The 26,667-nt window shown below is 40.6% G+C and overlaps 1 protein-coding gene across 1 annotated transcript in view; it reads right to left on the reverse strand.

Moving 5' to 3' along the window:
* Positions 1-26,667, reverse strand: part of LOC311058166 (low-density lipoprotein receptor-related protein 4-like) — a gene marked incomplete at both ends in the record, with an annotated part of 46,026 nt that overhangs the window by 12,707 nt on the left and 6,652 nt on the right. Inside the window, 10 exons of the mRNA XM_084075516.1 lie at positions 2,079-2,172; positions 3,138-3,286; positions 3,745-3,939; positions 4,237-4,445; positions 5,125-5,312; positions 6,459-6,572; positions 6,696-6,796; positions 15,552-15,645; positions 16,979-17,127; positions 17,476-17,670. Coding sequence (XP_083931642.1) covers positions 2,079-2,172; positions 3,138-3,286; positions 3,745-3,939; positions 4,237-4,445; positions 5,125-5,312; positions 6,459-6,572; positions 6,696-6,796; positions 15,552-15,645; positions 16,979-17,127; positions 17,476-17,670 — 1,488 coding nt within the window. The remainder of the gene's footprint in view (positions 1-2,078; positions 2,173-3,137; positions 3,287-3,744; positions 3,940-4,236; positions 4,446-5,124; positions 5,313-6,458; positions 6,573-6,695; positions 6,797-15,551; positions 15,646-16,978; positions 17,128-17,475; positions 17,671-26,667) is intronic.

Here is a 26,667-nt window from a genome sequence, read left to right on the forward strand (position 1 = left end):
AGCACGGCTGATTGGTCAAGCTTCACGTGACACGTGACAACATATTGTTGCTGATTGCAACACAAGGGTGCAACCAGTTACACTTTCAAAGGCACCACTCTCTTCACACTGGGTGTGATTTTTTTTATCAAAAAAGAGGGGTGTTCAAATTACTTTGGCATGTAGAACACAAATCTGAATAAAGTTTCATTAAGTTAACATTATTAAAGTATAACTAAATGCATTTTTTAAAAATGTAACTTTTCAGGATTCCAATTAAAACATGGCAAAAAAACATTCTGCATTCCAATTCAAAAATAGCAGATCTAGAAGCTCAAAACGCATCGCACTGCATTTTTTTTTATTTTTGCTACTTTTGTGTGACATTGAATGGCGAAGTACGGCATTCATTTACGAAAAAATGTAAAATACGGAAATAAGAGGTGTCTGCCTGTCAGTATAAGCAATGTCTTTCCCCCTGGAGTGAGTGTGGAATAGTGGCCCTCTCCATCATCAAAGTTGCATCACCCCTGCTATAGCCTATTAACAACTTAGCCAACTTTTAAAGTGGTAAATTAAGCTTACGTATCTACCTTACAATTGGGATCTACAGTCATGCGCCACGACGGTTGTCTGTGGCGCATGACTTGCATCAGTGTTGCCACACTTGCGCGCCAGCAACAAGCAACCAGCTTCATCCAACAGCACCGCGCTGCGCACTGCGCATGCGTGGACGCACTTTCCCTAACCAATTACACGCCACTTCACGCTTACAACTCCTGGACATGGCAACCCCGCCAACCACGCCCCCCATCCAAATACTGTCTGTCTGTCTGACTCTTTGAGAGGGTTGAACGCAGCGCGCGCCGTCTCGCTGGGCTGAGCGTGCTGCTTCATCAATCTGTGCCGCACATTCTGCTCCTGCAAGAGCCTGTGTGAATACATAGATAGATGAACGGGTGAAATGTGTCCGTCTCTCAGTTTGCTTTCGTTTTCGGTTTGCGTCTGGAAACACTGTTGCTCTCGCTTTTGGTTTCCGTCTCCAAAACATCTACAGCCCACTTCACGAGAGCCTCGCGCCAGCGACTAGACGGAAGGGTCGCGTAGCGACCCGCACCTCTAGTTTTTTATATTTCCATTAATGAGATACAGTCTTTTAGGTTGTATCAGCCAAAGCTCCTCAAAATGCATATTGTTATTTCTTGGGGGAAATGTGACCAAACGTCAAAGGTTTGACTGGAAGGGAGTGGAGCGTTAGACGTCCCGGGCACTGCCTGCCGCACTGCAGGAATACAGAAGTGCCGTTCTCAAACCCAAGAAGTAAAAGGGTGACGGCACCGCTAAAAACAGTTAAAACGACAGAGGCACACCCAGACGAAAACATCTCTTCATATCATCTACTCTCAGGTTTGCTGGTTCGAGTGTGAACCCTGAACCCTGAATGAATCATACCAGGGGACCAGCACAGCGTTGACCCTGGCAGCATATCAATGGTCCAAACAGGTGACAAATTAGGATACTACTTTTTTCTGCTTTTCATCCATACATATTACACAAGACATCAGTAGAATACGTGTGGGAACAAACGCTGTGAGAACAATGTTTTGTCAAGTTGATCGGAAAATGTATTTGCTGATCAGCAAAAAGTGTGCAGCGAAAGTGAATAAAGGGAACCTAGAAAGACACTTTCTGACAAACCACAAATCATTTCTCAAATCTCCAACCGAGAAAAAGAAAAAGTGTGTGTGTGTGTGTGTGTGTGTGTGTGTGTGTGTGTGTGTGTGTGTGTGTGTGTGCGTGTGTGTGTGTGTGTGTGTGTGTGTGCTCTCTCTCTCTGCTAATTAATTGCTTCATTAATCCAGTGAGTCAGTCGCCTATGAGCACTCATCCTGGGCAAAGAAAGGCACCAAAAAGCAGATCTACAGACCCACCATGTGTGGAGAAAATGTAATGAAGGCAGATAGAGTTTTGTTCATTTTATGTTAGGATAGAGGTGTCGGAAACTGTCGACGGACAATTGGAGTATGCAGTAACTAATCACTGTAAACACTGTAATAATAAAGCATGATTGTTGGGGTCATTTTTCTGTCTCCACTCACGGCAGTCTGCGGGTTCATCCGACTGGTCCCCGCAGTCATCTTCCATGTCACATTTCCATGAGAGCGAAATGCACTTGAAGTTCTTACAAGCAAACTGATGGGAGAGACACAGGCTTATCTTTAGAGTCAGTCATGTATCACTTTGAACTGAATAGCTCTATGAGGAGACAACAACATTCTCACAACTCATCAACTTTCCCACGGCTGTCCCAACTAGACGCACGGACGGCATCCACTGCCTAAGTATATACAGTATAACCTCCTGTGAGTGAGTAGTGGTCTATAATGTATTGCCCTAACAGGTCAGCTGAGCCACGTTATGAAGGATTAACCTGAAATGCCCATTTTTGTGCAGTGCCATTTGATTAGAAAATGCGTTCAAACGCAATTGATTATTGAGAAAGCATTACGCAAGCAGTGACGCAGCATGCGCAAATGGTAATGTAGGTAATGAATGTATTTGTGCAAGATGACCCTGCTATATAAAATGTGTATATTACTCGTTCATCATGGTTCATGTTCAAATAGCTCAATCCAAAATATAATGCTGTAGGCCTAAGTGTTATGCTGTATTTACGCACCTGCTTGTAATTAATGCATAAATATAATTATGACCGGTATCTTTTATCAAATGTCCGATAAATTTTAATCATTCCGGACAAAATACTAGCGCGACCCCTGACAGAGGTATCAACTTAAGTGGTCATTTAACATACAAGGTTGTGTTGGAAGAGAACCCTACAAGGGCTGTGTTAACCCTTGCATGGGGCACATTTGAGGGGTTAATTGTGTTATTATCAGGGATAAAATAATAGTCACATCCTATAATCAATACTATAAGTTTATAGTTGCATGTTTAAGAGGTAAAATTCAGAACTCAGGCACTGTCTGTTAAGGTCATCAGACGTCTAGCGTTACATAAGTAATAACGCCACCATCTTATGAACAATCACTATTTTACACGCCTCAATAGAAGACAAGACCTGCTGGCAATTAATATGTGCAAAATAGGGCCTATGAAGTCATACACGAAAAACAAGTCAACGTGAGGTGAATCACCTGGCTGGCAGAGCAGTTGGACATGCACTGCTTGCCGTCAGCTGCCAAGTAGGAGTTGATAGGACAGGCACACTTATAACCTCCTCCAGGTGAGAGCAGACACAGGTGACTACAGCCTCCATTGTTGGTCTGACATGGATGACCTGATACTGCAGGGTGGAGAAAACATGCAGAGATGTGATGAATACGATGACCCAGACATGTTAGAACTATAACAACAACACGAAAATCCACTACTACTACTACTACTACTACTACTACTACTACTAATACTACTAATACTACTAATACCAAGGACCTCAATGGAAACAAGACCGCAAGGACTTTTTTTAGACAAAGTGTTTTTAACTGTACTTGTGCTGTTTTTTACATTTCTGCCTAATAACTACAACTACTACTACTACTACTACTACTACTACTACTACTACTACTACTACTACTACTACTACTACTACTACTACTAATAATAATAATAATAATAATATTGGTATTAATACAGCACCGATCAAAACAGATCAAATAATATGATAATATACAATAAATAAAAGCCACACAATACAATGATGTCTAGTAATGAGACTATATCTATACAATGAGTGGCACAGACCATTAGGCTGCCTATGGGGGTGGTAGACGTGGATGTCCATGGGTTTGTCAGGATACAGGATGCTGAAGAGCCTGGTCTTGTTGGTACCCTTAGTCTTGTGGGCTCTGTAGATGGATTTGGTCTCCCACTCTGTCCAGTAGATGTGCTCCTCAAACAGAGTAATAGCAAAGATGTGGGGGAGGTCCTGACTCAGAACTACAGATGGACAAAACCAAAAGAGTATATTAATATTAACATGTATTGTATAAGGGTGTGCTGATATATCGTCCCGCGATATATCACAATATTGAAACGTGACAATTTGTATCGACGTCATATTATATCGCAATATATATATATATATATATATATATATATATATATATATATATATATATATATATATATATATATATATATATTGAGAGAGAGAGAGAGAGAGAGAGACATACTGAGTGTGTGCGTGCATGCGTGAGTGTGTTTGTGTGTTTGTGTGTTTGTGGTGTTTGTTACCTGTGTGTCTGTTGGTTCCGTCCAGGCTGGCAAACTCAATATTATCTTCCTTGCCATCGGCCCAATACAGGCGATCATTGTTGAAATCTAGCGTCAGGCCATTAGGCCAGCCGATCTTATCCTTCACGATGATACTCCTGCTGGTGCCGTCCATCCCCATCCTCCCTATGTGGGGGTTGATGTCACCTACGTCTGACCAGTACAAGTACCTGTCAAGGAGAAACTGCATCAGGGTCACTATTTACAACATATCAGCCATAGAGCACTGTAGAGTAGCCTACTAGTGGACATACAATATGAGTTTGCCTCAAAGGAGTACTATCAAGCAGAAGCTTAGACAATCATAATGTCCATACTCAATTTAATAGTGACAACTTACATGACTCTATTAAAACTTTACTTGTGTGGTAAATGGTAACCTTTTTGTACTTGGCTTTTTTAACTTTTGCATTTAACTCATTACATGGGGCGCTCTAACACAACAATGACCCACGGAGCCTGTAAAATGGAAAGGACGGATGTGGATCCGTGGCAAAAAAAAATTGCTCCCGTCCACTCCCATTATGTAATCTTGAGAAAAAGCTCCATATCTCCATATCTTTTTAACGTGGTGAAAACGAGCCACTTTTGACGCACGATCACTCTGCAATGGCGGATCGTGTGAGAAATGTTATTGTTCCAGTACTTAGACGGGACCCACTACCATCACGCATGCAGGCTGTGTTTACATCCGGATCCTCGTGGAGTCGTCTACAGGTCTAAATAGACCAGCGTAAACGGTAAGAACGCTGGCACTGGATGTACCCTGTTTTAAAAAACCTCTGGCACCAAATATGTTAAAAAAATAAAATCTGCATGAAAATAATGCCTTCACCACAGTGCTCTTACCCATAGCGTACATCCACAGCCAAGGCGCGTGGATCGTCTAGGCCGGTGTTGACCAGTACTGTTGGGTATTCCCCGTTTAGTTTGGACACTTCTATGGTGTTCCGCCCTGTGTCACTCCAGTACAGATTTCGTCCCACCCAATCAACAGCCAGACCGTCTGGTTTTCCGATCGACTTGTGGGGAAGGACCTGTAAACAAGCCATTCATGCACCACTTGTTTCATCATCATTTTTATGATTTAGTGCTTAGATAGGAGAATGTAAAAAGACAGGAAATCAAGGGCAGAGAGAAGAGAGACATGCAAGGTAAGACCACAAGCACCACATTTTCATTTAACGGTGACATCACAAGCAGTCGCGTAACGAAGCAACAGTAGGCCCCGACGCGAGGTGGTCACAGCGCGCCCTCATGCGCGCGTGCATGTGCGCGCGAACATTTTGCGGTTTCTGTGGTTTTGATGCTTTTTTCGCGGGTTTGTGATGGATTTCGGGTACATAAACAACGATTTGTAACCGACAAAACACTACTGAATGAAGGGAAAACACAGAAAACGGCCATAAAAGTCAAACATCTATATAACAGTCATTAGAAATGCTTAAGTAAAATAACGAAATCTTATTTTAAATGCGGTACAAAATAGTAGTTCAACTTCATTATGCTTGCATAGCCTAATGCAGGGTTGCAAATAAGATTTAATTTCGTTATTTAAATAGATCATATTCTGGCTATATATTCTGGACCCCCTCTCCTCCTCCCATAAAATTAACAAGTGACAGTCATAGTCCGAATTTGAGATATTATGTTGCGACATAAAATCAACCTTGTTCAACCAGGTTTTTTTTTTCCTGGGTGGGGAGGGGCCCCTAACGTCATGGGCCCCAACGCAACCGCGTTGTCTGCGTGACGGTAGTGACGCCCCTGATCACAAGTAACAGTGTTGGGCTAATTACAAAAAAATGTAAAAGAATGTTACTCGTTACTCTTTTGTAAAGTAATATTCTTACTTTACCTATTAGTCCCTGCCAACAGGAACTTTACTTACATTACTTTTCCGTTTCACTCCACAAAATTGGTAATTGGATTCTACTGAATATTCTGACTTTGCAGTAGGCCGCCTACATCACTAGCAGTACACCTGAACTTTTTGTTCAGTGTGAGTGCCGTCTGTTGTAGCATGTTGTTATGCTTGAAACAACAGTTACTCAGTACTGAAAAAGTAATAGTATTACAGTAACGTGTTACCTGTAACACGTTGGTGTAATGCGTTACTCCCCGACAACTGATTTGGAACATCATTTCCCTTCCCCGTCATCCATCCTCATTATCACACTGACCTGGAAGTTACTGCCATTGATGTGCATGCAACTGATCCTCTTAGTCGCCACGTCTGTCCAGTAGATCATCTGCTGCTGATAGTCAAAGTCCAGAGCCACCGCGTTCGTCAAGCCCTGTGTTACACCAACACACAGTTGTGTTATTAGTCTCTGAGAGACATATATTCTGGCATCATGTAAAGAGCATTCTGTACATGATATTGTTCAGGATGTGTTGTTATGTTCAATGGTTTTCACCCGTCTGAGCACTGTGCCTTTGGAGCCGTCCAAGTTGATTTTCCTCAGGCTGTAGATGGTGGCAAAGATGAGGAAGGGCTCCCCAACGTTTTCAGCAGAAACTGAAAACAGAAAACAGAAAAGAGACTAGTATAGAGCCCTGAGGGACTCCGGTCAACCATAGGTTTGAGAGGTTTAAGAGGTTAAAATTACACATGAACCTCAATGCAGGACTAACTCTAATTTCTTTTATTTTTTTTTCATTTATATTACAGAAAAGGTTTGGGATACAGCATAGAAAGACAAACTGAAGTGCATATATGTATATATTTTTTTTTTCCATATCCCCCCTTTCCTCTTTTCTTTTTTCTCCCCATAACCACCCCACCCCAGAGGACTATGACCATACTGTCAACCAGACAAACATTGCATTATGTCAAAGGCTAAGTAAAGGAAACACAAGTGGAAAAATATAGCTGCAAGCAGCGATAATACAGGGCCAGACATGGAAACTAGAGAGAGAGAGAGAGAGAGAGAGAGAGAGAGAGAGAGAGAGAGAGAGAGAGAGCGCGAGCGAGCGAGCGAGAGAGAGAGAGAGAGAGAGAGAGATATGGATACTGGAGAGAGAGAGAGAGACATGGATACTGGAGAGAGAGAGACATGGATACTGGAAAGAGAGAGAGAGAGAGAGAGAGAGAGAGAGAGAGAGAGAGAGAGAGAGAGAGAGAGAGAGAGAGAGAGAGAGAGAGAGAGAGAGAGAGATGGAAACTGGAGAGAGAGAGAGAGAAAGAGAGAGAGAGAGAGAGAGAGAGAGAGAGAGAGAGAGATGGAAACTGGAGGGAGAGAGAGAGAGAGAGAGAGAGAGAGAGAGAGAGAGAGAGAGAGAGAGAGAGAGAGAGAGCCATGGAAACGGAATAGATTGAAGAGAGACATGGAAACGGAATAGATTGAAGAGAGAGAGAGAGATGAAAACAGAATGGATTGATTGGACATCTCAACCTATTGCCATTAACAGGAATCAAACTCTCAACCTTCGGACTAATAGGCTGCAACACTACCTTTAGTGCTATAGTTTTGTCCAGGCTGATGTTGTCTGTTGAAGATCATAAACTCTTGCCTTCTGTCATGAACCAAGCCAACACTAAGATCACTCATTCACAAACCATTTACCAATAGAGAAATTGTATGTCTCCTCGCAACCGAAAACAGTGAAAGCAGCCGATCTACAAGCTCAGAAACACGTTGCTATCTGAAAGGTTTTGAGATTGTAGATCGGCTATTTTCAGAATGAAGTATGTCATACGTTGAAAAACGTACTCTCAAATATGCATTTCAGGTTATCTTTATCATTTGCACATGTATTCATTGATACAGTCATGTTGTTTGCAATTCAACTTAAATGAAGTCTGCAAGTGAGGCTTGAACTGACGACCTTGAGATTGTGAAGCACTCATTTAAGGGAGACGCCATTGGACCAACAGACAAGGAACTGTGAAAAAGGAGATCACACAGATGATACAGTTTCACGCAAATAGCTGAAAAATCCTGGGTTTAAGTGTTTTTCATACTGCTCAAAATTGCAGAAAATCTAAGGGCGGAGCTTAATGGTCAAATCGATACGTGTGTTCCTCATGAGTCAAGGCACATGTGTAAGCAAGTTTCACGACTTTCGGCCAAACGAGGCATGACTTATGCCTGTTTAAAGTCTGCATTTTCAAAAAATTGCTATAGCGCCCCCCTTTGGCCAATTGGAGTAAGATTGGTTTCAGTGATATTTGGAATGACCCTGTACATTTCTGCTGCAAAGTTTCAAAGAAATGTGAGTCTGCATGTATGTTTTAGGCGCAGATGAATAATTTTCATAAAACTGCAATAGTTAAAATCTATGGAATCCTAGGATTTTGGAGCAATCTGCACGAAACGTTTAACACTTGAACTTTGGACCTCTGCCGACATAATGATGGGAGCGGATTTTCCATAAGTGAAAAAATGCAGAAGTTAGGAACCAATTACTGTTTTTCATATAATTCAAAATGGTGGGAGATCTAAAGGTCAGAGGTCAAAAGTCAGAGGGTGAAAGTTGTTCAGCATGAGGAGACGCATATGTGTATCCATGACCATCTACCATATGGCCGAGTTTTGTAAAAAGCGACAGCACGGTTCAGCCAGAACTGCGAAAAGTGGCAGAAGAAGAAGTGACAGAATACTGTCCCTGTAATAAATCCAAATAAAAATAAAACATCATGACCAAAAAAAAAAAGAAAGACAAAAAAGCTGTTGTGTACAGGTTTACAGTTCCAGTTTACCATATACAAACATACATGTAGTAAAAAAGAAAAAAGGATATATAAAAAAAGAGCATATTAATCAAACCAATCAGTCAGGGTTCACATGCCATGAAGTAACAGCCTTCAATACAGTCGGCCAGGGGTAGCCCAGATCATAAAAGGGAAATGATTAGAAAAATAAAAATTATATAATAATAACTTTGAGTCCCCTCCCCCCCCCCCCCCCCCCCCCAAACGATTTAATCTGGAGGGAGCGCGTTTTGGTTTTGGAAATATAAGAGGAAGGGGCCCCAGATGGAGTAAAACATTTGAGCTGAACCTCTGATAGAGTACTTTATTTTTTCTAATTTTAAAAAGAACATAAGGTCCTTTAACCAGAGTGATATTCTAGGTGGGGTGGCTCATTTCCATTCTAGTAAAATTCTCCTACGGGCTAACAAGGACACAAAGGAAATACATTCTTGATTTCTTTTCAAGATGTTGAGTGGTCACCGGACACCCCAAAAATAGTGACTTCAAAGCTAGGTTGAATATTCACCTCAAAGGCATCTGAGAGAGTTTTAAAGGGTCTACACCATGAATTTAAAAAATAATAATAATATTTAATATCATATTGTTTATGTCCCTCAAACGTTTTTCAAAAGGTTTGAGCCTAAATCAAGCCTCAGATATACTCATTCCAACTAACTTCTCTCTGGCTTATAACGCACTTTCACCTGCAATACCACATTGTCCTGTTTGGCACGGGGCGCTATTGAGCCAGTTTGTATGCATGTTATCTCCTGGTTCTGTGTGGAAAAAGTAAAAAAAAAAAAAAAAAAAAAAAAAAAAAATGTTTTTTTTTTTTTTTTTTTAAGATTTTTTTTTTTTGGTTGTAACTGAAAAACGGGAGGAATTGTTCCGTGACGTAGGCAGGGGGGACAAATAAATTAGGAAAGGTTGGGCTTTGGGTTTGAACGAAGTGTCTGTTTTGAAAGTACCTGAATAGATGTGAGCGGGGGAGGTTGAATTTGAGTGAAAGTTCATTGAAAGTGGCAAAGGTCCCGTCTATGTAAAGGTCAGTAAATTTATACAGGCCTGATCTTTTCCAGTGCAAAAAGCTGGCATCCAATTTAGCAGGGAGAAATAAATGGTTGTTGCATACAGTATGGGGCCTTCTAAAGAGAAGCCACTAAAATTAAAATGCTGACGGAATTGGGCCCAAATTTTAAGAGTAGATATAACAACGAGGTCTGAAGTGAATTGTTTCGGAGAGAGGGGTAACTTGGCTGTAACCAGAGCAGTAAGGGATGTTGTAATACATGCGCTAGCCTCGGACTGACACCAAGTACTAGACCTGGACTGGTAGATGGTGGGGTCTATCGGTAGGCCTATACATGTTTTATTGTATTTAACCAATGTACACTATAGCCCATACATTGGTAACTGGCGGCCCGGGGGCCACATGTGGCCACCACCTTCACTTAAAGGGGAATACCACTAATTTTCAACATTGAACTATGTCTTTAATACACTTGAATGTCTTGAATATAAAGTTAAGACTAAGTGCATTTTAAGCCAATTGATCTCTATTATCTACAAGTACTATGCCTTGTGAAATGTAATATTTACCCATAATGCCATTATAAACTACTACAAGTCGCACTGTTTCAGCTGGAAGTGAGATTCCCCATTCTAGTGAATGCAGCAGCCTAGAGGGAGGAGCCAAAAGTACACCGTGCGTATGTCACTGATCACATGACCTCAATCAATTATCTAGTTCTAGGCAACATAGAAGGGGGGGGGGACTTTTTTCTTATGTCTACAAAACAGCTCTAAGGTGTAGGCTATTAAAGACATAGTTCAATGTTGAAAATGAGTGGTATTTCCCTTTAATGCGGCCCGCAGGTTAATATCGGATTACTGATATATTATTGATTTCAGCTGTTACAATTCCAAACATGCAAACATGAACCACTTTAATTATTTCAGTCTATATTAGTAGCTTAATGACTAGTATTAAAATTCAGTAATTTAATGTATTTGTATTTAAGTTTCATAAAGTTAACATAAGTTTAACTAAATGCATTTGATTTTTTTAAATGTAACTATTCAGAATTCCAATTAAAAAATGTCAAGAAAAACAATCTGGATTCCAATTCAAAAATAGCAAAGATAGCAGATCTACATGCTCAAAACGCGTCGCACTCAGAAAGTGACATTGTGTGTCATTGAATGGCGAAGTACGGCATTACTTTACGAAAAAGGTAAAATATGGAGATAAGAGGTGTCTGCCTGACAGTATAAGCAATGTGGCCCCCTGGAGTGAGTGTGGAAATATAGTGGCCCTCTCCATCTTCAAAGTTGCATCACCCCTGCTATAGCCTATTATCAACTTCAGACAACTTGTAAAGTGGTAAATTAAGCTTATGCAGCTTTTATATTTCCATTAATGAGATACAGTATTTTAGGTTGTATCAGCCAAAGCTCCTCCAAATGCATATTTTGACTTCTTGGAGAAAATGTGACCAAACGTCAAACGTTTGACCACAGGTGAACAGAGTACTCGACCCCAGTACTTGAGTAAGAGTACAGAATACTCCTAGTTAAATTTACTCCACTACAAGTAAAAGTAGCTCAGTCAAAATATTACTCAAGTAAAAGTAAAAAAGTCCTTGCTTTTAAATGTACTTAAGTATTCAAGAGTAAATGCTTTTAAAAATACTTAAGTACAATTACAAGTAAAAGTAAAAGTACATTTCTTATTTTTCACATCAATGAATTGCTGTATTTTTTTTATATGGCTTGCACGCATGGCATGCATTGTTTTCAAGGCAAAAAACAAAGCATGTCACTCTTTGCCTTTCAAGAATATTCAAGGAAAAAAAGTACCATATGTCACTGCTATGCGCTAAACACTAGTGCTAGCCTAAACTCCAGTGAGAGTTATAGTTTTAAACTCTCTAAAGCAGGGGTTTTCAACTGATTGTGAACCAGGGACCACCACCCTGATTAAGAATCAACCTGGGGACCACTGTTGTGTTGGATGAGATTAGAGCTAAGATTAGTAGCTACTTTGCTAACACTTGCTACAGTATGCATGCATTCCATGATACATCCCACTGTTTCTCAACCAGTGGTCCATGGACTACACAGACACATGCAATTATATGGCCACATTTCCTAATAATGATGACTCCATCAGGCCATCCGGTACACTTCCCCTTCTTAAGATTCTAAATCCCTTTTCTGTGGAATTTCTTGACCTCTGACTTCCCAGAAACTGATAACATTGACATGTCATCATATGTCACCAGGTCGATAATATGCACCGTTCCATGGAACAAGAAGAACAAAAACATATTGCAACATGGTCAGGGACCACATGCAATACCTTCAGGGACCACAAGTGGTCCACGGACCACCTGTTGAAAACCCCTGCTCTAAAGGGATCTAAAATGTTGTGCTTACCTCGACAACAAGAGTTGTCGCTATCTACTTCAATGGACTACTTTGTTTGGGCTGTTTTCTAGATTCTTTTTTTTTAAACGAGGCAATATTGGGCACGCACGCACGCACGCACGCACGCGCACGCACACACACACACACACACACACACACACACACACACACACACACACACACACACACACACACACACACACACACACACACACCTTTTAAAATCACAAGTCAAATTAGTGCAGCATTGGTTCAAAACGAGTAATCTAAATTCATATCTTTATAGCTAGTGGTGCAGCACAAAATAACCAAATAACCACAAAATATTACATTTAAATATACTGTCTTGAACAAACTAGAATATGTCTAAAACCTCAGCAATGCTAATGCAACAAAATAACTCCTCATCTAAGCAGTAGCACTAGCAGTGATGTTAGGTTTTCAATGTAGTAGTGGGTGTCAGGACCCAGGAGTGGTCATTTGAATGGGTCCCAGCCCAGGGACATTTTGTGATTCTATGAGTCCTAATAAAATAAAAACGTTTACCCATTCAAGGCGCATGCATTGTTTTCAAGGCAAAAAACAAAGCATGTCACTCTTTGCCTTTCAAGAATATTCAAGGAAAAAAAGGTACCATATGTCACTGCTATGCGCTAAACACTAGTGCTAGCCTAAACTCCAGTGAGAGTTATAGTTTTAAACTCTCTAAAGCAGGGGTTTTCAACTGATTGTGAACCAGGGACCACCACCCTGATTAAGAATCAACCTGGGGACCATTGTTGTGTTGGATGAGATTAGAGCTAAGATTAGTGCTTTGCTAACACTTGCTACAGTATGCATGCATTCCATGATACATCCCACTGTTTCTCAACCAGTGGTCCATGGACTACACAGACACATGCAATTATATGGCCACATTTCCTAATAATGATGACTCCATCAGGCAATCCGGTACACTTCCCCTTCTTAAGATTCTAACTCCCTTTTCTGTGGAATTTATTGACCTCCGACTTCCCAGAAACTGACAACATTGACATGTCATCATAGGTCACCAGGTCGATAATATGCACCGTTCCATGGAACAAGAAAAAAAAAACATATTGCAACATGGTCAGGGACCACGTGCAATACCTTCAGGGACCACAAGTGGTCCACGGACCACCTGTTGAAAACCCCTGCTCTAAAGGGATCTAAAATGTTGTGCTTACCTCGACAACAAGAGTTGTCCCTATCTATTTCAATGGACTACTTTGTTTGGGCTGTTTGCCGGATTATTGTTTTTAAACAAGGCAATATTGGACGGAAAACATCTGTTCTTATCGTCTACTCTCAGGTTTTCTGGTTCGAGTGTGAGCCCTGAACCCTGAATGAATCATACCAGGGGAGCAGCACAGCGTTGACCCTGGCAGCATATCAATGGTCCATGTAAACAGGTGACACATTAGGATACTACTTTTTTACTACTTTTTACTGCTTTTCATCCATACATATTACACAAGACATCAGTAGAATACGTGTGGGAACAAACGCCATGATAAAAATGTTTTGTCAAGTTGATCGGGAAATGTATTTGCTGATCAGCAAAAAGTGTGCAGCGAAAGTGAATAAAGGGAACCTAGAAAGACACTGTCTGACAAACCACAAATCATTTCTCAATCTCCAGCCGAGAAAAATAACTGAAGCCGCAGCCATAAAGGCCTATGTTTATGGGAACCAGTTACGTTACTAGTTACCAGTAGTTTGTTTAAATTGAAAATACAGCACTCACCAACGTCTCTGCTCCATCATGACAATGAGCAAACTGAAGAGACTCAGATTTGTAAAGCAGCCTATAGGTTGTAAAGTACAGACATCATTGCTTGTGACACACACACACACACACACACACACACACACACACACACACACACACACACACACACACACACACACACACACACACACACACACACTTAACGACAGGGAGAACATGATTCACACCTGCGTGTGTGTGTGTGTGTGTGTGTGTGTGTGTGTGTGTGTGTGTGTGTGTGTGTGTGTGTGTGTGTGTGTGTGTGTGTGTGCTCTCTCTGTTAAAGGAGACATCCGTTCATTTTTAGTGTTATCTTTGATATGTGGAAAATCACTCACCAACGTAGAAATGCCCATTGAGTTACTCCACAAATCCCCCTGTCGACCCCCACCGTTGGCATAATACGAGGCGCGAGAATAGCCCAAATTCGCCTATTTTAACAAATGCAAAGTCTGTTTTTTTTTCTCCTAGCACTCATTGTGGAGCCCCATGAGACCCTTACGGGCGATGAAAGTCCCGACAAGCTAACCGCTAACAGAACGAGCTAACGCTCGTTGCTTGTTTCTCTCCGAAACCTGGCAACCTGGTGTTGCCAGGCAGAGAGATAAGCAGCCAGCGTTAGCTCGTTCTGTTATTAGCGGTTAGCTTGTCGGGACTTTCATCGCCCGTAAGGGTCTCATGGGGCTCCACAATGAGTGCTAGGAGAAAAAAAACAGACTTTGCATTTGTTAAAATAGGCGAATTTGGGCTATCCTCGCGCCTCGTATTATGCCAACGGTGGGGGTCGACAGGGGGATTTGTGGAGTAACTCAATGGGCATTTCTACGTTGGTGAGTGATTTGCCACATATCAAAGATAACACTAAAAATTAACGGATGACTCCTTTAATTCATGGCTTTATCAATGATTAACTATGATGAAAACCATGACCCTCCGGGCGTATCCAGTGAGTCAGACCAACTTGGGAGACCCTCGATCAGCCTAACACACAGCCATGCACCACATGGAAGTTTGGGAACAAGCATCACCAGAGACTGACTCTCCTCGCTACTCCTACCCGCCTATGAGCACTCATCCTGGGCAAAGAAGCCACCAAAAAGCAGATCTACAGACCCACCATGTGTGGAGAAAATGTAATGAGGGCAGATAGAGTTTTGTTCATTTTATGTTAGGATAGAGGTGCCGGAAACTGTCGACAGACGATTGGAGTATGCAGTAGTAACTAATCACTGTAAACACTGTGTATGCAGTAGTAACTAATCACTGTAAACACTGTGTATGCAGTAGTAACTAATCACTGTAAACTCTGTAATAATAAAGCATGATTGTTGAGATAATGTCTCTGTCTCCACTCACAGCAGTCTGCGGGTTCATCCGACTGGTCCCCGCAGTCATCTTCCATGTCACATTTCCATGAGAGCGAAATGCACTTGAAGTTCTTACAAGCAAACTGATGGGAGAGACACAGGCTTATCTTTAGAGTCAGTCATGTATCAAAACCAGACATGAGACATAGGGTCTTATTTTGCACGTCTTATTTCCATGTGTTATGCACTAATTAAGTAATAACGCCACCAACACAATCGCTATTTTACATGTTGTGCTGAACACAAACGCTTAAGGCTTAAGACTCGCCAGCATATTTAACGCATGTGTGAGTGTTCATAGGTTAATTAAAGACACTATGCAGTATCTGCTATTTTTTTCCATTGACTTAACAAGACTTACCGCATGGCGCTAAGATGTGGTCAGGACCACGTCTTAAGCACAAAAATAAATGTTTGGTTGTAAGGACACCGGCAGTTTAATGATGTCTTTTGACGCATGTTGTGTTTTCAGTGTTTACGCTAGATGGTGCTCTTCGCTAACCTATGAGTCACCATTTGACTCCCAGTTAAGCAGTGAAGCAGGAAATCACGTGATCGCAAAAAGAAAACACCCACATTCACTCCCATTCTAATGGATTTGGAAAAATGCTTTTTTTCTTGTTCTTTCTTTCTGTTGCTTTTTGGCAAAAACGTTCAACAGCCTACATTCAATAACCATGGAACGGATTATCGAGATGGATGTCACAATTTTTTATAAACGATTCTACGAGACTCGGATACAGCTTTTAAAGCAATTGGTGGACGGAACGTTGTGAAGAATAATATTCTATGATTTTTCAATGGTTAGTGAAAACGCTCGGAATCGCTGGCAAGGTCGGTTATGGACGATGTTTTACTCTGGCGGTTAATAAGGATAAGGATAATTCCTTTAACAGGTCCGTTCATGAAAGTCCTTGCGGTCTTGTTTCCAATGAGGGCCTGTGAGCAATTAGGGGTTAAGAGTATTGCTCAGGGACAAATTTAATTTCATAGACACATTTGCTGGCCTGGCCTGGAATCGTAACTGGGGCAACCAGGGCCTCTGTCTCCCTAGGCGGGCTCACTAACCACTCAGCTATGGCCGCCCCAGTTAATGAGTTAACTAAGCCATACTTGGCAAATTCTCAAACCATTATTATAATTTGAAGTTCTCTGTAATCTGTGAAGTGTCAATGTTCATTTGGTGTATCAATCATGATTTTATTATCCCGCTATCAAACGCTTAAGGGTAAAAAGGAAGCGTCCACCGCCTTGCCCAATGCACGTTTTACCGTCCTCAAAATAGCAAACTAGCGCTGACCACGCCTCCAAGCCTTAATATAAGACATAGGCCTAAGACTTGCCGGTAATTAATACGCGCAAAATATGGCCTATGAAGTCATACAACGTAAAACAAGTCAACATGAGGTGAATCACCTGACTGGCAGAGCAGTTGGACATGCACTGCTTGCCGTCCGCTGCCAAGTAGGAGTTGATAGGACACGCACACTTGTAGCCTCCTCCAGCTGACAGCAGACACAGGTTACTACAGCCTCCATTGTTGGTCTGACATGGATGACCTGATACTGCAGGGTGGAGAAAACATGCACAGATATAATGAATACGTTGACGCAGACATGTTAGAACTACAACAACAACAACAAGAAAATCCACAACTACTACTAATACTACTACTACTACTACTACTACTACTACTACTACTACTAATAATAATAATAATAATAATAAGGGTAATAATAATAATGGTAATAATAATAATAATAATAATAATAATAATAATAATAATAATGGTATTAATACAGCACCGTTCAAAACAGATCAAATAATATTATAATATACAATAAATAAAAGCCACAAAATGCAATGAAGACTAATAATGAGAGTGTTATATCTATACAGTGAGTCGCACAGACCATTGGGCTGCCTATGGGGGTGGTAGACGTGGATGTCCATTGGTTTGTCTGGATACTGGGTGCTGAAGAGCCTGGTCTTGTTGGTACCCTTAGTCTTGTGGGCTCTGTAGATGGATTTGGTCTCCCACTCTGTCCAGTAGATGTGCTCCTCAAACAGAGTAATAGCAAAGATGTGGGGGACGCCCTGACTCAGAACTACAGATAGACAAAACCAAAAGAGTATATTAATATTAATGTATGTATTAATGTATAATGTATAATGTATTGTACAATACAAAACAAAGCCATTATAATAAGTGTTCAAATGGATCAATAAAGTAAATAATGTAGCTCACTACTTTCCTTGCTTTCTCTTCCACTACTCATGGAAAATAAGCATTTGTTCTTATTCATACACAGTCAAATTCAGTATCAACTGAGTGAGAGTGTAGAAATGAGGAAAAGGTCGTCAAAATCTTGCCCACAATGAATATGTGTCAATGTGTTCTGTTTGTGATTATACGGTCAAATAATCTGAAGAGATAATGATATTTAGACAAATTGTCACGAGTTTGTGTGTGTGTGTGTGTGTGTGTGTGTGTGTGTGTGTGTGTGTGTGTGTGTGTGTGTGTGTGTGTGTGTGTGTGTGTGTGTGTTACCTGTAGGCATGTAACGGTATACGTTATTACGTTATTACCGCAGAATAAACCTCAAAGCTCACAGTATTTATTTATTTATTATTTTTATTTAATAATAACAATATAGGGATTGTGAATGTGATTGTCATTTTACTGTAATCCACAACTGTGGACTGTTAATTCCTTGTGTCAATAAGATGTGTTTTTATCAGCAGTTGCCAGTTAAGCTTATCAAAGACAAATCGATCTACGTTTGTTATAAATCACAGCACCAGACCATTCAGTTTAATTAATCCAGAACACAAGCGATTGCTGTAATTTAAAGTTAAGGCTAGCGCAGCCGGCTCTAAATCCCCATATAGTGGGTAACGCGACTTGGTCGCAAAATAGGGCCCCAGGTCTCTACAATATATATTTTTCAAACAAGGCTTTGTGACTGAAATATAAATTAATAAAACTAAGTTTAAAATCATATTTTAATATATTACTCAATGTGTTAATTTCATTGTTTAAGCATTTCATACTGTTAAATGCCTAGTTACCCGTGTGTCTGTTAGTCCCGTCCAGGCTGGCAAACTCAATGTTATCCTCCTTGGCATCGGCCCAATACAGGCGATCATTGTTGAAGTCTAGCGTCAGGCCATTAGGCCAGCCGATCTTATCCTTCACGATGATACTCCTGTTGGTGCCGTCCATCCCCATCCTCCCTATGTGGGGGTTGATGCCCCAGTCTGACCAGTACAAGTACCTGTCAGGGAGAAACTGCATCAGGGTCACTATTCACAACATATCAGCCATAGACCATATTCACATGGCGGCCATTTTGGAATTTTACATTGAAAATGCTACCCCTTTGCCGAGGCCACTGTGGTGGCATTTCATTGACTTAATGGGAATATGGCCGTCGTGTGAATATGGTCTATAGAGCACTGTAGAGTAGCCTACTAGTGGACATACAATATGAGTTAGTCATCTGCTTGATAGTGCTTCTTTGAGAAAATCATGAGAAAGTGTTCCAAACTCAATTTAATAGTGACAAGCATGAAAATATTCCTTCACCACAGTGCGCTTACCCATAGCGTACATCCACAGCCAAGGCGCGTGGCTCGTCTAGGCCGGTGTTGACCAGTACTGTTGGGTATTCCCCGTTTAGTTTGGACACTTCTATGGTGTTCCGCCCTGTGTCACTCCAGTACAGATTTCGTCCCACCCAATCAACAGCCAGACCGTCTGGTTTTCCGATCGACTTGTGGGGAAGGACCTGTAAACAAGCCATACATGCACTCACCACTTCTAGTTTTATCACCATTTTTATGATTTAGTTTAGATTATAATTTGGATAGGAGAATGTAGAAAGACAGGAAATCAAGGGCAGAGAGAAGAGAGACATACAAGGTAAGACCACTAGCACCACATTTTCATTTAACGGTGTCGTATCTGGTTATATTTTATACCAGTATGCAAGTAAAAACATATAGAATGTAATCTACAAAAAGCTAAAGTCAGAATAATAGTGTTGTTGACTCAGGCCCAGACTGGCGTCTGCTAATCAATCAGGGACACTCTGCATATAGCTGTGAAGTACATTTACATTCTATTGTCAATCGGAAGACTGTTTGATCAGAATGGTCCCATCCTGCTCACACCTTGAGCAGAGGAAGCAGAGACAGTACCATTTGCCAAATGTTCAAAGGACATGAAGGGGTGTCTTGTCACCCACAGGGCGACCCCCACCCCAAGAACTGCATTCAAATGTGATCCTACAGTATAAAGGTGACTGATATGTGACTGTGAAGTAGTACTGTCCCAAGCCGTCAGGCTGTAGGCCAGGGGCTTCGGCTCCTGGTTGCTTCTGCTGTTGTAGCCTACTTGATGCTGAAATAAATGGTGAATATGGAAACTCTGGGAACCTGATGTCTCTTCTCCTCCACTTCTTATTACATCTACCAGCCTGCTAAACCGCAGCTTATGCCTCATTTGACACGACAACGGTGACATCACAACTAACAGTATTGGGCTAATTACAACAAAAATAAAAAAGAATGTTACTCGTTACTGTTTTGAAAAGTAATATTATTACTTTACCTATTAGGCCCTGCCAAAAGGAACATTACTTACATTACTTTTCCGTTACACTCCTAATTGCATTCTACTGAATATTCTGACTTTGCAGTAGGCCTACACAAGCAGTACACCTTTTTTTCAGTGGGAGTGCCGTCCATTTACTGTTGTAGCTGTTGTTATGCTGGAAACAATTTGGTACTTGGAAAAATAATATTATTACAGTAACGTGTTACTTGTAACACCTTGGTGTAATGCGTTACTCCCCGACAACTGATTTGGAACATCATTTCCCTTCCCCGTCATCCATCCTCATTATCACACTGACCTGGAAGTCACTGCCATTTATGTGCATGACACTGATCCTCTTAGTCCTCAAGTCTGTCCAGTAGATCATCTGCTGCTGGTAGTCAAAGTCCAGAGCCATCACGTTTGCTAAGCCCTGTGTCACACCAACACACAGTTGTGTTATTAGTCTCTGATTGCTCTGGTCCATAGCGTTAGGAGTTCTCCTTCGAACGCTATGGGACTTTCGAGCCTTTCGTCTGTAGTAAAAATAAAAAATACACTCTTAGCCCCCCACCTCACGACTAAAACACACGTTTTGGTCAGAAAAGAAAATATTTCACCGGAGGGTGAAATTTGGTCCATAGAAAAGTTCCATTGACCAGATCTGTAGGGGGCGCAGTGGAGTAACCAAAAAACTTTTTTTGCCTCCGGTGAAATATTTTCTTATCTGGCCAAAAAGTGTATTTTAGACGTGAGGTGGGGGGCAGTAGAGTAGGCTTTCAACTCCATTAAACCCTCTTTGTTTTGGTGAGTAGTTTGGTGAGTTTTTTTTTTCTTTTTACTACAGGCGAGAGGCTGCGCAGCCTGCGCTACCGCGGGTGTGAGGGGGAAGGATCGAAAGTCCCATAGCGTTAAGGAGAACTCCTTCTAACGCTAAGGACCAGAGCTAAGTCTCTGAGAGATATAGATTCTGGCATCATGTTAAGAGCATTCTGTACACAACATTGTTCAGGATGTGTTGTTATGTTCAATGGTTTTCACCCGTCTGAGCACTGTGCCGTTGGAGCCGTCTAAGTTCATCTTCTTCAGGCTGTAGTAGGTGGTAAAGATGAGGAAGGGCTCCGCAACGTGTTGTGAGCTTGTCGATCGGCTATTTTCAGCGGAAGCTGAAAGCAGAAAACAGAAAAGAGACTAGTATAGAGCCCTGAGGGACTCCGGTCAACCATAAAAGGTTTAAAAAGTAAAAAATACACACAAACCTCAATGCAGGACTATCTAAATTGGCTACTATTGTTTCCAGACCTGGACTGGCAGATGGTGGGGTCTATCGGTTGGCCTATACATGTTTTATTGTATGTGACCAATGTACACTATAGCCCATACGTGGGCAACTGGCGGCCCGGGGGCCACATGTGCCCCTCACCTTCACTTAATGCGGCCCGCAGGTTAATATTGGATTACTGATATATTATTGATTTCAGCTGTTACAATTCCAAACATGCAAACATGACCCGCTTTAATTACTTCAGTCTGTATTAGTAGCTTAATTACTAGTATTAAAACTCTGTCATTTTTATGTCCAATGTATTTGTATTTAAGTTCATAAAGTTAACATAAGTATAACTAAATGCATTTGAAATTAAATCAAAATGTAACTTTTCAGGTTTCTAATTCAAAAATAGCAAACAAACCAATCTGGATTCCGATTCAAAAATAGCAAAAACAGCAGATCTACAAGCTCAAAACGTGTCGCACTGCGACGCGTTTTGAGCTTGTAGATCGGCTATTTTTGCTACTTTTGTGTGACATAGAATGGCGGAAAAAAAATGTACGAATAAAGGTAAAATACGGAGATAAGAGGTATCTGACAGTATAAGCACTTCAGCCAACTTTTAAAGTGATAAATTAAGCTTACGCAGCTTTTATATTTCCATGACTGAGATACCTTATTTTAGGTTGTATCAGCCAAAGCTCCTCAAAATGCATATTGTGACTTTTTGGGGAAAATATGAACAAACATCAAACGTTTGACTGGAAGGGAGTGGAGCGTTAGACGTCCCGGGCACTGCCTGCCGCACTGCAGGAATACGTAAGTGCCGTTCTCAAACCCAAGACGTAAAAGGGCGACGGCTCCGCCAAAAACAGTTAAAACGACTGTTTTAAAACAACGGCTAAAGCGGAATTGAGCCACGAGAGGCACCGCCGAGTGAGCCGCTGGGCGAGAGAGTCGTTGCAAAGTCCATTCAGCAGACCCAGTGCCGTTAGAGTTAATGTCCCGATATCCCCCCCCCTGGTCAACAGGTGTCGTTTCAGCAGTCAACATTTGACTTCTTCATAGGGGACGGTCCATCCTAAGAAGACACCAAATGTAGTCACCCTAAGAAGCCACAAGCTTGTAGATCTGCTATTTTCAAACATTTTAGTACTTTTACTTTTGGTACTGTACTTTAAGTACATTTTGATACCAATACCTTTGTACTTGTATGTATTTGTACATTTTGAATTCCGGACTTTTACTTGTAACAGAGTGCTTCTAAATTGCAGTATTGATACTTTTACTTAAGCATTTTAAACATTTGAGTACTTTTTCCACCACTGCCCTGGCAGCATATCAATGGTCCATGTAAATAGGTAACAAATTAGGATACGACTTTTTTACTACTTTTTACAGTATCTTTTATCAGTACAATACGTGTGGGAACAAACGCACAAACGCACATGTGTGTGTGTGTGTGTGTGTGTGTGTGTGTGTGTGTGTGTGTGTGTGTGTGTGTGTGTGTGTGTGCTCTCTCTGCTAATTAATTGCTTTATTAATGATTAACTATGCTGAAAACCAGCACTCGTGAGCACTCATCCTGGGCAAAGAAGCCACCAAAAAGCAGATCTACAGACCCACCATGTGTGGAGAACATTGAATGAGGGCATATAAGAGTTTTGTTCATTTTATGTTAGGATAGAGGTGTCGGAAACTGTTGACGGACGATTGGAGTATGCAGCAGTAACTAATCACTGTAAACACTGTAATAATAAAGCATGACTGTTGAGGTAATTTTTCTGTCACCACTCACGGCAGTCTGCGGGTTCATCCGACTGGTCCCCGCAGTCATCTTCCATGTCACATTTCCATGAGAGCGGAATGCACTTGAAGTTCTTACAAGCAAACTGATGGGAGAGACACAGGCTTATCTTTAGAGTCAGTCATGTATCAAAACCAGACATGAGACATAGGGTCTTATTTTGCACGTTTTATTTCCAGGTGTTTTGCAGTAATTAAGAAATAACGCCACCATCTTATGAACAATCGCTATTTTACACGCCTCTGAGCCTTAATATAAGACATAAGACCTGCCGGCAAGTAATACGTGGAAAATAGGGCCTTTGAAGTCATACACGTAAAACAAGTCAACGTGAGATGAATCACCTGACTAGCAGAGCAGTTGGACATGCACTGCTTGTTGTCTGATGCCAAGTAGGAGTTGATAGGACAGGCACACTTGTAGCCTCCTCCAGGTGAGAGCAGACACAGGTGACTGCAGCCTCCATTGTTGGTCTGACATGGATGACCTGATACTGCAGGGTGGAAAAAACATGCACAGATGTAATGAATACGATGATCCAGACATGTTAGAACGACAGTACGACAATAATGACAAGAAAATCCACTACTACTACTACTACTACTAATAATAATAATAATAATAATAATAATAATAATAATTGTGTATAATAAAAGTGTTTTAACTGTACTTGTACTGTTTTTAAATTTCTGCCTAATAAAATATTCAATCAATACTACTACTACTACTACTACTACTAGTACTACTACTACTACTACTACTACTAGTACTACTACTACTACTACTACTACTACTACTACTACTACTACTACTACTACTACTACTACAACTAATAATAATAATAATAGTAATAATAATAATAATAATAATAATGGTATTAACACAGCACCGTTCAAAACAGATCAAACTAGAAAATGTGCTCCTCGGAGCACAGGTCTCCGCCAGGCAAGGTGGTAAAAGTCAATCTTAACCAATCAGGATGACATAAACAGGACAATGTGAAGTATCAAGGCCATCGGACGCTGTGTTCATGATAGTATCACATTAGAAAGTACTTTTCCTGATTAATTCTGTCTTACCTATTTATATTACATATTGTGATGTCACGTGAAGCTTGACCAATGTAAGCGGACGGACACACACACACACACACACACACACACACACACACACACACACACGGACGGACGGACGGACGGACGGACGGACGGACGGACGGACGGACGGACGGACGGACGGACGGACGGACGAAGTGAAAACATACTCTCCACCATGCCTTTGGCCTGGCGGAGACAATAATACGATAATATACAATAAATAAAAGCCACAAAATACAATGAAGACTAGTAATGAAAGAGTGTTATATCTATACAGTAAGTGACACAGACCATTGGGCTGCCTATGGGGGTGGTAGACGTGGATGTCCATTGGTCTGTCAGGAAACAGGATGCTGAAGAGCCGGATCTTGTTGGTACCCTTAGTCTTGTGGGCTCTGTAGATGGATTTGGTCTCCCACTCTGTCCAGTAGATGTGTTCCTCAAACAGAGTTATAGCAAAGATGTGGGGGATGCCCTGACTTAGAACTACAGATGGACAAAACCAAAAGAATATTAATATTAATATGTTTTATATAAGGGTGTGCCCATATATCGTGCCGCAATATATCACAATATTAAAACGTGATAATATGTATCGTCGTGATGTCATACTGTATCGCTATATATATATATATATATATATATATATATATATATATATATATATATATATATATATATATATATATATATATATATATATATATGTCCCCTGTGTGTGTGTGTGTGTGTGTGTGTGTGTGTGTGTGTGTGTGTGTGTGTGTGTGTGTGTGTGTGTGTGTGTGTGTGTGTGTGTGCGTGCGTGTGTGACCCAGCACGATAAAGGATACGGTCATCTAGGCTTTTTTCATCTTTTTATGTCTTTTTATGTCATATGAAAGCAGGGAATCATAGCTACAAATTGACATATTGCTTGTACAGTTCTGACCCACCAGTTTTCAAGATGGCTATGGCTTATAGAATGATGACATGCAGCGTTTCAGTGAACTGAGAAAACTGCCCTCAAAGGTTCACTTCTGTGATCTGTGAGATTTTAACACCTATCCCAGCATGCATTGCTGAAAGGTGAAGGGGTCTGAGGGGGGCCAGGTAAACACCTCAGATGCTGTCACAGGGTCTCAAGTTATTAAAAAGTTGACACTAAAGTTCTAATTCACATTAAAAAAGGGAATGATAAATATACTGCTATTAATTCACATTTAGCCTTTATAAAAGTGAAGCTCGCAAAGTGTCTTCTATCGTCACTATTTGGAACAGGGCTTAAGTTGTTGATTCATAAATGCACATTTTCCCTTTTCACTACTGGCTTACTGTACCTAACATGAAAAAATTACCCAAATGGGTCCATTTGGTTTCATTAATGTTGCTACAGTAACCTTGTTTATTCATTCATTTTTAAACAGGACAGTAATGTTACACTGTGCAGAAATCTAAAATAGTCGATCTACAAGCTCACAACACGTCGCAATGCGACATGTTGTGAGATTGTAGATTTGCTATTTTGGTTGTTGGTTGTTTGTGTATGTCGGACTTTGGCGTTGATTGTAGCGTCAGTTTTGATGCTATCTTGGAATAGTTTGCATCATTTTAAAATTTGCGTTCCTTTAAAATGGTATATAGCTTGACTAGGTAGGTGACACACTAGTGTACACGTGTTTGTTTGTGTGAAAAAATACAAAAAAACTCTTGGTGTTGGTGGTGACCTGGTTGCTTATTTCTGTAACATTTATCTGGCAACACACACTATCTGGCAACAAGCGTTTCGCCACTGCCCTCTGCTGGAACTAGTGCCCCAGGAAGACTAACATGGATACATGTACACGACAGTTTGAACAAAATATGATTGTTAATACATCTTTCTTTGAAATTTACATTAGACACAAGCCAACAGACTAGTGATACCTTTCAAAACGATCCGGTAGAAATAGCAGATTTTACTGCGATTTCGCGATGTTTGGATGGAAACCGAGGATTTGGTTAGTAATGCTAACAAATGCTAGCTCTAACCTTATATTTTACTAACATGTTTATACATTTATTTCATATTTACATGTTGATTTAAGTTCTGACATTTATGTCAGACATACTCTAGTATGTGAAGAGTCTAACTGGGATTTTTCTGCTTTCCTGAACAATGGGCACCAGCGAGAAGATGTTGTGGCCGGTCACATTATATATATATACATATATATATATATATATATTTATATATATATATATATATATATATATATATATATATATATATATATATATATATATATATATATATATATATATATATATAATTAATATTAATAGTATAGTAATGATATTATATGATAATGTGTG

This window comes from Gymnoscopelus microlampas (assembly GCF_963454915.1).
Source record: "Gymnoscopelus microlampas genome assembly, chromosome: 13".
NCBI classification, from domain to species: domain Eukaryota; kingdom Metazoa; phylum Chordata; class Actinopteri; order Myctophiformes; family Myctophidae; genus Gymnoscopelus; species Gymnoscopelus microlampas.